Source organism: Lissotriton vulgaris, chromosome 9 (assembly GCF_964263255.1).
Source record: "Lissotriton vulgaris chromosome 9, aLisVul1.2, whole genome shotgun sequence".
Classification (NCBI taxonomy): domain Eukaryota; kingdom Metazoa; phylum Chordata; class Amphibia; order Caudata; family Salamandridae; genus Lissotriton; species Lissotriton vulgaris.
This window is the reverse complement of record NC_141697.1, coordinates 862,833,175-862,847,131: the sequence shown is the minus strand read 5'-3', so window position 1 is coordinate 862,847,131 and position 13,957 is coordinate 862,833,175. Positions and strand designations below refer to the sequence as shown.

Genomic DNA, 13,957 nt, shown 5'->3' with positions numbered 1-13,957 from the left:
AGAAAAAGTCCACGTTTAAAGAAACTGAATAACAAGTTCAAAGGCCCTGAATGGAACTATTTTATTCTTGAAGACTTTGAAAATTTAGAAATAAGTGACGAGAGTGAGAACGAATTGATCACTGATCAAACTGATGAAGAAGTGAGACCGACCTGAATATACAGAGCAAATATTGTGTACAAGTTGCAAAGAGGGGTTGAGACTCCTTAAACGTCAATTAAATGGCTGATTCAGGCGTTGCTCGAAGACCGAAATGAAATTGCTTAAAAACATGTTGCAGAATATGCTTATGTAGTATAGCAATAGTAGTTATGGTATGGATAGGATTGACAGTAGCTATTCCATATCTAATGAATCAACATAGGATAAATGACACTAGTATAGCTGAAAAGGTAGATACACCTGAGAAGAAAGATACACAGGAAACAGCACTTAGTATTAAACAAAGTAAGGTAAGTTTAGAAGCATCAGATGAGGATGACTTACATTATAGTAGGGTGAAGAATAGAACACATTTAAATGTATTTGCAAACCTTTTAGTACATTATGTAGAAGCCATGGAAATCAATGACTGTTATGTCTGTGTGAAATTACTTACTTCTGTAGCCGAAGGTGTCAGTTACCATCATTTGCCTCTGACGTATGCTATGTCCTGTAGTGTTTTAGATAGTTTATTCTATAAGAAAGGACCTTTACAGTACTACTACTCTAACTCAGATGTGATATTTTCAGAGTTGCCTATTAGGGGTAACTTAAATCCTGTACAAATAAAAGTGATGTAAACCCGTTATATGGGTGAATATTTTCTAACTGAAGGTACAATAGATATAGCTGAAGCTCACAAGAATAATTTAACATGCCTGTTACATGAAAAAGAAAAGATATTTCTGAATTTAGTTGAGAAAAGGAGGCAGGATTTCCAAAAGAAAGCTAAAGAATACAAAAATAAGGTTTCCAAATCGGCTGAAAATATGGGGTTTACTTCAAGTGGCAAGACTCATGCTGCTATGTTGCTGGATTTTGAGAAGAAAGGGAAACTCTGTCTCCATAGAGAGAGAACGAGTTATTATAACAATATATTCATTGGTTCCAGTGAATGCAAACACAATTATAAGGTAATTGGGGGTTGGGGTTTCAAAGATGGAACTGAACCTGTATTTCCTGGCATGTACTTTATATGCGGAAACAAAGCATATTACAAGTTACCAGATCACTGGTATGGGAGTTTCTATTACGGAATAGTATTCCCAAAGGTATATCATGTAAATAAAATCACTGGAAACCATGAAGAAACTAATGGACTAACCAGATATAAATGAGAAAGTCTTGCTGAAGTTGTAGGTGATATTTTTAGTGCACTGATACCTGGAGTGGGAGTGGTTCTGAATACACACAGAATTTGCAAATTATCGACAGTGGTGGATCGCTTATCGACTGACACTGCTGGAGGATTCCCAATGATCAATACCGAATTGGTTGCGATCGGATAAATGGTTTTACAAAATCGACTTGCTCTTGATACATTATTAGCAAATGAGGGCGGAGTCTGTAGAATGCTGAAGGCGCAACATTGTTGCACTTACATACCTGACAAAAGTGTGGAATTAAAGGGGTATGTGAGAAACCTTACTAATTTGGAAAATGAACTCAAACCACTCAAGGTTGATAGTGCTTGGAAGAGCCTGGTAGATGGTCTCTCCTCATTAGGTAGCTGGTTTACTAATGTAGGTAAAACATTTGTAGGTAAAATACTGATGCCAATGGCAGGAGTAGCTCTCCTGATTTTTGGAATAATGCTTTATTGCAAATGCCGCAAACATAAAAGAACTTACACAGTAAACAAGAAAGGGAAAAAGAGAAACATTGATGAGGTTGAATTAGAAGAACTGAATGGGAATATATATTAGAAAATGAAATACTTCCACATTAATAATGTGAAGCAACCAAATAAGAGGTTGGAAGAAATTGAATTGGGTGAATTGTGAAAAGTTGGCATTTGTTTTCATTAATTGGTGATGATATAAAATATCATCAAAGAGGGGATTGATGAAGGAAGGTTGCGCACGTATTGCGACTTGCTTGATCAAGACCTTCAGAATAATTATTAATGTATTAATAAACATGTTTTGTGTACTAATATTTGCACCACACTACACAATAGGTATCTAGAAGACGATTGACAATGTGTTTTACTAATGATAATACACCTGCATTTAAAATGGCTGCTGCCATGCTGGGTTTTCACTGCGCATGCGTCCGTCATACTCATGTGACTTCACGTATTACCATTCTGGAGAGAATCTATCGCTTCTGCGCACTCTTGCCTCTGTCCTTTAACCTTAGGAAGCTTGCATAGCTGCCTTCGCTAAGATTGTCTGTCTTGCTTAACCAACTAAAAAGCAATAGTTAATGGGTTTTAAAATGGGATTAGTGTAGTGATAAGTGGTATACATTGCAAACATGTATTCCTTGTCTAAAACTGTTCTTTTCTATTCTTACATGCATCCAAATTCACGATGACATGCTGTACTGACAACTCCATCTTTGGTGGAACTTAGCCTGCGCAGAGTATCTAATGTCTGAAAAACTTCAATTTTTGGACACTTTCCAAAGAACAATGTGCTAGACGATGCTCGTGGGAATTGCACCTTGACCCACAATGAATGAACTGAACAAAACAATTGGATACACTTCCTGACATGCCCAGTTCATGAAATTGAAACGGCATGAGAAATTTGGAGAATAGGGGTGGACTTATAAATGAATATTAATAAGAGAAGTAACACATTTTGGGCCCGATGTAGGTAAACGCGATTTTCCGATTTCAAAATACCGAGGCGGGACGAATCGGTATTCTGAAATCGGAAAACGATATGTAGGAAAAAAATACCGAATGAAAACCGAATCGGTCGGCATCGGTAATGAGAATCGGTACGTTCCGATTCAGCTCGTTCCGAATCGGAAATTACCGATTTGGCCAACAACGAATCGGAAAACACCGAATCGGCTCTCATCGAATCGGATAGTTCCGAATCGGCGAATACCGAATCGGTAAAAGCCGATTCGGTAAAAACCGAATCGGCAATCATAGACCCATGGCGAAAAAGCCCATAGGAATGCATTGCATGAACCGATTCGGCTTTTACCGAATCGGATAATACCGAATCGGATTTTACCGATTCGGCTAATACCGAATCGGTAAAAGCCGATTCGGCAATAGGCGATTCAGCCAATGAGGTGGCTCCCCCTCCCCCACCCAAACAGGGAGTGGCAACCCTGGCAGGTGCAGACAATTAAGAAGTTTCTAGAAGTTACTGGAAAGCCTGCCTGAGCCCAACACACAGTTAGCAGCAGTGGGAGAAGGAGGTTGCAGACTGAACAACAGCAGAATGGCAGATCAGGCAGGAAGCCAGAAGTCCTCCCAAAAGAGGAAGCCCAAATTCACCACCACAGAACTGCAGGTGCTGGTTGAGGAGGTGGTGAGGGTGCACCGCCAGCTCTTTGGCAGGCTGTCCCTCAACGTGCCAGACAGCACGAAGAGGAGATTGTGGACCGACATCGCACAGAAGGTCAATGCTGCTGGAGTCACCCCCAGGTCCATTGAGGAACTAAAGAAAAGGTTCTACGACCTCCGCAGCCTCACGAAGAGGAAGCTGGCCGAAATCCAGAGGCAGGCTGGACACACCGGAGGAGGCCAGAACCCGGCGCCACCCCTCACCGAGCTGGAGGAAATTGTCTCCAGCACCATCGAGAGGGCGAGCATCGTAGGGATCGGGACCCTGGACAGCACTGCGATGGCCACAGCTACAGGTAAGAAGCATGCGCATCATGACACACCCTACCAGACACCTCCCCATTAGACACAATGCATAGGCAAACACCAGCACTGTACTGCCACCAACATACAAGAGACAAGCATCATGGTACATGTAGTCAGCAGAAGTTAGCCAGATATGTCAGTGCAGAATCACAAGACAGGAAACAGTGTGACACGGTGTAAGGAGATGCAAGGACATGTGGAATGCCATAATTGTACTGCCTGTAATACATCGGCACTCAGTTTACAAATGCTTCTTTGTACCTAGGGGCACCATCAGGCAGCACCACTGTGGCAGCAGAGGGAGCCTCGACATCTACTACTGCAGTGGCAGGGCCCAGCACCAGCCAGCCTGGCCAGGAGGAGGAGGATGAGGATGAGGAAGGAGACACCACAGGGCTTGGAATGGAGGGAGTCCTGGTGATTGATTTCCAGGCAGTGCACTCCCCAGTACTGCCCAGCTCACCCCCCTTGCAATTTTCACCATGCAACTCCCCAACAAGGCAGACCATTCCGCCGACAACAGCTCCTGCCACAACCGTGGCCTTGCCACCCGTCCTACCTGTCCTGGGAGCAGGGGCACCGGGACCGGCCAGCACCACACCACCACCAGTGGCACCCCAGCCCACTCAGCAGGCCGGAGGCAGCAGTGCCAGACGCCGTGCCACCACCACCACCACCACCACTGCTGCACCAGCACGGGAGGGCAGTGTGTTCCTGGGCCTGGAGGGCCAGATGGTCAAAATCCAGCGCCAACAGGCCAGATCCACCATGGCCTGCCAACGCCAGCTCCTGCAGCACAACCTGCAGATGGGGGAGTTGGTGAAGGGGTTCCAGGCTGTTGTGGACAGCAACAAGGAGGTGGCAGCAGGGTTGGGCAGGCTGACCACTGCCATCACCCACTCCTCTGCCAGGCAGGAGGAGCATGAGGTTGCGCGCAGGAGGGATGCCCGGGTGCTCAACCGGGCCATGGCCCGCCTTGCATCGGCGACCGCCCAGCTGTGCATCCGAAGCGCAAATCAGGAGTCGGTGCAGAGTCAGCAAACGGCTGAGCTGACCAGGGGGATGGCCAGAATCACCACGGCCATGGAGGCCATGTTAATTTCAAACGCCGCCTCCAATCCTGCCCTGGACCTGGGTGATGCTGGAGACAGCAGCAGCCGCAGCAGCCCGGCCAGCGCTGCATCAGAGCCAAGGAGGAGCACCAGGCGATCCGCTGATGCTGCAGGCCATTCGGAGGGGGCCGGGGGACACCCCAGTGGGTCTGGAAAGCGGGCCAAAAAATAGGCTGGCAAGGGGGGATGATCATACCAGGACCCTGGACTTTATTTGTTTTGACAGACTCCATTTTTTAATGCACTTCAGTGATGTAACTGTGGTGCATCACTATTAAAAATTTTATTTTCCAAGCAACATTTAGCTGTCTTTGCATCTGTACTCAGTCAGAAATAGTTCTCAGTGATCTCCTCACGTCTGTATCTGCCATCACATGGCGTACACACCCCAGCTGGCTGTGTCAGTGGCACAGCTTCGTCGTCGTCATAGTCCTCGTAGTCAGACAACTCCACCTCAGTGCCCTTCTTGACCGCAAGGTTGTGTAACATTGCACATACAGCTATGATCTTGCAGCAGGTGATGGGGGTATACTGCCTTGCACCTCCACTCTTGTGCAGGCATCTGAATCTACTTTTCCAGATGCCAAAGGTCCGTTCCACAACATTCCTGGTGCGTATGTGGGCCCGGTTATACCTCCTTTGGCTGGGTGTGGAGGGGTTGAGGTAGGGGGTGAGTATGAATGAGCGGAGGGCATATGCACTGTCGCCTGGAAGAGAAAGGGGTCACATTAGACACATGCATACATGTATTACACCTACCTACCATGTGTTATGGGGGTCTGATGATGTGGCTCACCTAGGAGGTATCCTTCTCCAAAATCGCCAGCCATCAGCCGTGCATATATGCCGCTCTGTTGGAATATATAGGAGTCATGGGTACTCCCTGGAAATTTTGCTACCAGGTCTGTGATGGTGCACTTGGCATTGCAGATCACCTGCACGTTGATGGTGTGTGTCGATTTCCGATTGCGGTATATGTATTCGGTGTCCGCTGGTGGGCAAATCGGAATATGCGTGCCATCTATGCAACCGATGACTTGGGGAAAGTGTGCCATCTGGTAGAAGTCCGCTTTGGTTTGTAGCAGTTCTGCGTGGGTTGCAGGGAATGAGATGTATTGGTCCATCCTGTCTATCATGGCGTCAAGGAATATGTGGAAGAACCTTGACAGGCTGCTCTGGCTCACCCCTCCTGCTGCTGCTACTCCACTTTGATAGCTGCCAGACGCTACCAGGTGTAGGCTGCATAGCACCTGGACGTGCGCAGGGATGGCGTGTGCCCTTGGGGTGTGGTGGTCCAAGTATGGCTTAAGGTCCCTGATGAGCTCAAGTATGGTGTCAGAGTCCAGCCTGTATCTCTGTAGGATCTCAGCCTCAGTGAGCATGAACAGGGTTATCCTCTGTCTGTAGACCTGTTCATTTCTTAGCCATTCCCTCTGTCCTTCCTGCTGTAGCCGTAGCCGCCTCGCAATGACATAGAAAGCTGCCATCCTGCAAGTTGCAATGCATTTTGGGACTGTTTATATGGGTTGGAGTTGGTTACCACCTGATTGCAATCCATGGTAAATACCGAGTGAATTCTACCGATTTTGAGCCGATTTCGGTGTTTCTGTGCCTCCCTACATCTCCCCAACTGTTGGAATCGGGGAATTTCCCGATCGGAGATTCATACGAATCGGCATGTTTTCCGATTCGGTTCATGTCCGAATCGGTATTTCTACCGAATCGGTACATGGACCGAATCGGTGATTTCCCGATTCGGTGTCACTAACGAATCGGTAGTGGGACCGAATCGGTGAATTCCCGATTCGGTGTCACTAACGAATCGGTAGTGGGACCGAATCGGTGATTTTCCGATTCGGTGTCACTAACGATTCGGTACATGGACCGATTCGGTCTTTGTCACCGAATCGGTGTTTTTCCGATTCGTTACATATCCGATTTTCGGTATGTACGTATCGGATCCTTTCACGTTCGGTACACATTCCGATTCGGTTTTCTATCCGATTCGTTCTGTTTTTGGTTCCCTACATCTCGATGGCTGTTTACCGATCGGTAAGGGCCAAAAATCGGTATTTTCGGCCGATACCGATCGGTAAAGCCCTACCTACATCGGGCCCTTTGTGTGGTATGATGACCTCTCCTCATCCTTTATCCAATCAAATTTGGGGATTCTGACACTTGCAACATTGGGGGGTGGTACACTGCCCTGAAAAATAGTATAACTAGGGTGGGCTTAGTTAGTTAGATTGTCCGACTTGTCCGAATAGCTGACTGTCACTGACCCAATGCACTCAAAACGTTCAAGAGCAGAGGTGCTGGCGCAGCACTCTGTCAGAAGATTCAAAACCCAGTTCGGGGTTTTTGAGATTGAAGTGCTGGCGAAGTACTTTGTCAGTGAACTTAAGATTTCCTGGGGATTCGACTGTTATCTGCAGAGAGGAGTAACGCTGGTGTTGCAACTTTAACTGCGGGTGCTGATCGTAGTCCTTGGTGGTCCCGTCCTGATCCAATTTGGCTGTACCTATCCTGTTTCCTCTGGTCTGCATCTGCTTACCTTGCTGGCGTCTTTTATTGGGGTCCTGTCCTTATCCCTGCCCATGGTCCGGGTTGGATATCCTTACAGTCATTAGGTAATTATAAGTGGCGTTTATTGACTGCATTTACTCTGCGTTTATTGATGTCTCTATGCTTAACGACTTTTTCTTTTAATTCATCGCAATTAATATTTTGATTTGCATCTTCATAATAGAGCGTGGCTTAATACACTTATTATGGTTTCGAATATTCAAATTTTTACCTTAGGTAAAGGTTTTCAAAACTTCTCTAGTCAGTGTCATGTCGACATTGCAGTATAAATGAGAATATGAGAGTACTGGGTGGAGCAATAACCATCACTGAAGCACAGTTTAGATTATTAATGTAAAGTAAACTATTTTAGTGATTGCAAGCGTTCACATCAGTCATGCCCTCATTAGAAGCATTCTTTCCTATGACGAAGATAGAACAGGCCTCTGTGTGCTTGTGTGAGATATGTTTATTCATATCACTCATTTATGGAACCTTATTACCTCAATGGATGCTGCTTTCCAATGTATACAATCCAATTCAGTTAGAATCATAAAAAGGGGCTCATAGCATAATAGAAATGCACAAACCAAGAAATATGCATTTTCACAACTACACAACATGAATTAGCCCTAGTCTGTGCATATTTTAGTCACTTGTGATACACACAGTTTATTTGTGAAATTAACATAACATGGATATAGCATGAAATACAATGTCATTCAAAGTGTCACACATAAGGCATGGAATGTCAGACTTAAGCATGCTATGTACATGGAAATGTCACACATATAGCAAAGGCAAACTTGGGAGCTATTACCAAATGACCTTACACAGGATTACATTTGGAATATTTTTTGCACTGCAGGTTTAGGTGATTTGCCCAGACACACAGGATATTGAGCCGACACCGAGTATTGAACCTGGCTTCTCCCTATTCAAATACATATCACTGTATTCACTTCTCAACGAGTGATTGATAAAATGAGAAATGATCTGGTTTCTTCAAAGAAACAAGGGGGCATATCATCAAGGGCTAGCTATATTTTTATCTCTGCGTTTGCGTCTGTTTTCGGACAAAATGCGACGATAAAAATATTGCTTTATTTACAAGAGCATGCTAACGCGTGTTCAATGGGATTAGCGCTGGCTTACACATCGCATCGCCTTGCATCGCTAATGAGATGGAAGGTAGGCGTGTCCCGTAAAACAACATGGGATATTATCGCTAACCCAGCTTCTCTCTATTTACAAGTGCATCACTAACACGCATAGTGATATTAAAATCGGTGCTAACTGGTTTTTTTGCCGGTTTGTAATGCCTGCTATTTTTCTTACTAAGCCATATCTATACTGGGAGGTGGATTGTTATGCTGAGTCCACGTCTCCCTATCTATAAGGTTTGCCCTAACACGGTTTTCTTTTGCTGGAATTCCGGCAGTTTTGATTCTTTCCTCTGCTTTTGCCTGGATTTCGATCACCTTGGCGATGCGCGTGCTGATAGTGCACTCACTGGACGATAGGATCCTGCGATAGGCGGCGTTCATTTTCTGCACGCTAAACATGGCCAGCGATAATTATCGCTGGCCGTTGATGATATGCCCCAAAGTGTTTCACGCTCTATCTACCTACATCCGGGGGTGAATGAAGTAGTCTCCTGCAGTGCCACCGTATAAGAAAAGCACCTTGAGGATGTAAATAAGTTTATGTCGGTATAAGTTGTGCCGAAAGGAACTATCACACGCGTCTTCGAGTTCTTTTCACTTTCTTCTGTTAGTCTCAAAATCGAGTTTCACCAGCGCCTGTTGCGCCAAGGTAGTTATAACAAAGGCATCAACTATCAGCCAAAGCATATCTCTACTCAAACTGCGTGGAATGCGATAATTTGGGGGGTCTGTTACTTTGGTATGGTATGAGTAGTAAATGCCCTTTATGAATACTGAAAGTCCTAAAGTTAGACTTTCGTCTCACTTTACCTTTGTGAATTGGGCCCAACTGCATTAAAGTCTGCAACATTCTGCAGAAGCCTCCATTGTTCTGATTAATGTGACAAAAACTAGTGGAACTTTCCTTCTATGTCGCCACTGAAGTTGAGTGCATGTCTTAAAACAGTGCTTTTGGAGGAGTGCACACAAATCTATCCAAATCTCAGCATCTGCAAAGTTGGTCCTTCAAAAATGTCTGCATTCCATTTCTGAATAGCATGTGTGTGTGTCCATCACATGTGATGTGCAATCTTGATTGCTTGAAACTCATCAGCAACATCTGACATGTAATTAATTTGGCATTCAATTGTTAATTAATGAATCCTCCATTTTTTATTCTTCTGTATATTATGCTAGTGTGTAGTTAGAGGAGAGACGTGTACTACCTGATAGTTCCTGCAGGTATGATGCACATTTAGATCGCTACTGAATTTGGTCAGTAAAGCGTACAGGTTTATGACAATCACTACCACCCACAGATTTTACAAAAGTGGCCTACGACATATGCAAGGGCCACTCTGGCTACTGAGAATTGTGGAATAGTTCTACCATGCCTGCTGCAGGCAATGCTATTGTGAAAATCTGCCCTTGACTTACTGTTCGGTCTGACACAACATAAAAATTTAGCACATTCAGGCTGATATAGCACTTGTACAACCAGTGGAGTCTCTAACTTGTACTCGCACACCTTTACCTACCCCAGCACCAATGAGACACAGATTCTACCCAGCCAACTCTCACACTAGAAAGTTGGCAATCAAGATTGTACCTATTTAATGCATGTCACTGTGAAGTAGTTGAAGTGCTGAAAAGCCATTTCTTTACTGCCAGAACTGGAAGCATTGCCAAAAACTCTTTTCTCGTTGGGTTCTTGGAGAATGTCTTGGTGATTTATGAAAATACTCAAATCCAATCTCCATCACCCTGTCCATACACAAGTCTCGCACAACCCACTAGACCACCAAACAGCTCTCGCGTCAGTCCTTTGAATCATCCCTCACTCGCCATCACCAAAGCCATTCAACCTCACACACATCACACATTAGTTTTTAGAAAATATTACTCACTTGTACCAGGTACTCTCTCACCTACATAATCATTTACTCACAGTACCTCATATAATGTGCTTACTATTTACCACCCACAACTCATTTACCACAACATCTGCTTGCCCACAGCCACCCTATCCTAAAGCAGCTTTTCCAGCCATAACCCAGCAACGTCACATACTCCCGAATTTGCATCATATAATCACTGTCCTCTCATTTCCCTTCAACAGTAATATCTATTGCATACCTCACAATATAACTCACTCACCAATACACCTCTTTTCACCGCAAGCCTGTCACACATGCACTCAGTGACATGCACCAGCTCAGCCACCCACATTCTTATGGCACAACTTATCCTCTTATAGCAGCACTCACATAACTCACAATATTATTCACATGTCTCACTGATTCACAAAATAACTCACCCCAGCAACCAGTCATTTACTTGGCATACCACTTGGATACTCAACATCCCAGTTGGCCTCACACTACACCATACTGCCCCCTGCAACATTACTAAGTGACACATACCAATGTGAACTAATAACACAGCCCACCACACTTAATTGTTTACACCATTCACTCACCATCATTCACATATACCACTCAGTTAAACAACAAGCACATGTACCAGATGCAGTATCACTCATCCATGCCATCACCAATCACTCTCAATCACAAAACACACCACACATTCAGCCACATGTGACACCGGTGATCCACTGAAAAGAACAAAATCCAGCTTGCACACACAGGGTCACTTGTACCACCAATCAGTCATGCTCAGATGGTTAGCAGAACTTTCTTTCCACACCAATCACTAACACTATTACACAAGCACAATATGTCTTACCCACAGTACAACGGACCACTAATCCCCAAATACCTTGGACAGTGATTGCACAGCCCTGCCACTCTCATAATTTGGCTATTCACAGACCACTTTCACCACACCTCTCATGCCTAGTCACTTGCAAAACCACTCATATTTAGCACTTATAGTACGAATTCACTACCCATTGCTCACAACTCATAGCACTTGCCAGCTACATCTCACAGGATAGCCCAAACACCATTTATCAAGCTACTAACCTTCAGCCTCTTTGGATATATACCCATAGCTATTATGCATCACCAGTCTTACTGTCACCCACAAGTAGCACTTATTAATTAATATTCTTCATGTATGCAATCACCTACAGCCATTCACACTTACCCACATGCGCACACCTTTTACTCACCCTCAGCCATTTTAAACACTACTCATCAACGTAACCAGTCACTCTGGTCATTCAGTCAGAGCTCACCTACATCAGAAATGCACCATTCATGCCTTGCACAGCATAACTGGTGGCTCACATCTCTAAAACTGCAAACTTATAATCACTCGGAACATTTATCTCATCTACTTGCATTACTTATTCAACACATCAATTTGTACAGCATCAGCCACTCATCCCCAGCGCCTAAGAATGTTTCAGTAACACCTCTACTTATATATCCACTTATGCTCATGCATCATTCTCCATAGCCAGTTGCAGTACCTACCTTTCACAAAACCTCTGCAACCATTTACAACACACTCTGCCATGATCACTGTGGCCAGCTGAACTCCACGTGAAGCGGTTGCTCCTGCCCACCTCCCGACCTACAAGCGCTACTGTGGTATCGTAGCGCTGCCTATCCACTGCCATTTTCATTTTTGATTCAGCGCCCAGTGTCCAGCGTAGCGCTCCGCATTGCGTAGTTCATTGCTGTTATTTGGTCCTGTGTGCATTGCGCTGCTTACTTTCGTTTACCATTGCTTTCAGGGCTTTACAATATTAATTGTTGACCTGTGTTCATAGCGCTGCTGTTTGAGACCTCGCATTTGTTTGTTTGGATTTGCACCCGACCTGTGTGCACAGCGCTGCTGATTGTTACTTCGCATTGCCCTCGCATAGCGTCCTGTTGTTGTTATTGAGCCCACCATTTTGTTGTGCCTGCAGCCCGTCCCTCCCCCTTCGCTACCACCTCCCAGCTCCCCCTCCCACCCACGAATCACTAGGAACAACTCGGCTGAGGAGCCTCTGTGACCAGCTGAACTCCACGTGAAGCGGTTGCTCCTGCCCACCTCCCGACCTACAAGCGCTACTGTGGTATCGTAGCGCTGCCTATCCACTGCCATTTTCATTTTTGATTCAGCGCCCAGTTTCCAGCGTAGCGCTCCGCATTGCGTAGTTCATTGCTGTTATTTGGTCCTGTGTGCATTGCGCTGCTTACTTTCGTTTACCATTGCTTTCAGGGCTTTACAATATTAATTGTTGACCTGTGTTCATAGCGCTGCTGTTTGAGACCTCGCACTTGTTTGTTTGGATTTGCACCTGACCTGTGTGCACAGCGCTGCTGATTGTTACTTCGCATTGCCCTCGCATAGCGTCCTGTTGTTGTTATTGAGCCCACCATTTTGTTGTGCCTGCAGCCCGTCCCTCCCCCTTCGCTACCGCCTCCCAGCTCCCCCTCCCACGCTCCGCCCCCTCCACTTCCCAACTTATGTCAGTAGGACCTACGCGCAGCGTTCACGCGCAGCGACCGCGCCCCATTCGCGCCGAAGGTGCGCCAAAGGTAAGCCCGTCTACGCCCGTCCGCGCCTGGACCGCGCCCAGCGCCAGACCCCCTGGCCCCCGTCTCACCCACCCCTCCCGCATTACATACGACCCCTCCACCCTCTTAGCCCTAAACCCCGGTCGACTCCCCAACTGCGCCCAAGCCGCTCCTGGACACACCCATGGACCCTTCACATGCAACTCCTGCAAGTTTGACGGCACCAAGACCAACTCCTCATCCACTAACACCAAACAGAGACCTGACACCAACCACCTAAAATGCATCCTGCTCAACACCCGCTCGATCCACAGACACGCCATCGACCTCTGGAATCTACTAGACACCATCTCTCCGGACGTCGCCTTCCTAACAGAAACATGGATGAACGCCTCCTCAGCCCCAGACATCACCATCGCCATCCCGGAAGGCTACAAATACATCCGAAAAGACCGCACCAAGCAAACAGGAGGAGGCATCGCTATCGTCCACAAGAATTCCATCCGCATCTCAACCAGCTCTGACGTCAACCTTGCTAGCGCCGAACACCTTCACTTCCAGATCCACACCGACCCCAAGACCACACTCAGAGGCACCCTCCTCTACAGGCCACCAGGACCCCGTGCACAATTCTGTGAAGACATCACTGACTTTATCACCACACACGCCCTCCCCTCCGAGGACTACATTCTATTGGGAGACCTCAATTTTCACCTGGAAAAGAGCATCGACTGCAACACCACCACCCTTCTGGACAATCTCGCCAACCTCGGACTCAAACAACTTGTTAATACCCCCACCCACATTGCAGGGCACACACTCGACCCCATCTTCACCTCC

At 46.0% G+C, this 13,957-nt stretch overlaps 2 protein-coding genes across 2 annotated transcripts in view; one reads left to right on the top strand and one right to left on the bottom strand.

Annotated features, from left to right (window-relative positions):
* Positions 1 to 13,957, bottom strand: part of LOC147692378 (cytochrome P450 2G1-like) — an 847,409-nt gene that overhangs the window by 252,099 nt on the left and 581,353 nt on the right. The gene's annotated exons all lie outside the window — the stretch shown is intronic.
* LOC147692379 (uncharacterized) lies at positions 3,103 to 5,309 on the top strand. Its single transcript, XM_086938603.1, has 2 exons — positions 3,103 to 3,810; positions 4,086 to 5,309. Exons 1-2 carry the CDS (start codon positions 3,390 to 3,392, stop codon positions 5,102 to 5,104), a joined length of 1,440 nt encoding a protein of 479 aa, XP_086794729.1. The 5' UTR covers positions 3,103 to 3,389; the 3' UTR covers positions 5,105 to 5,309.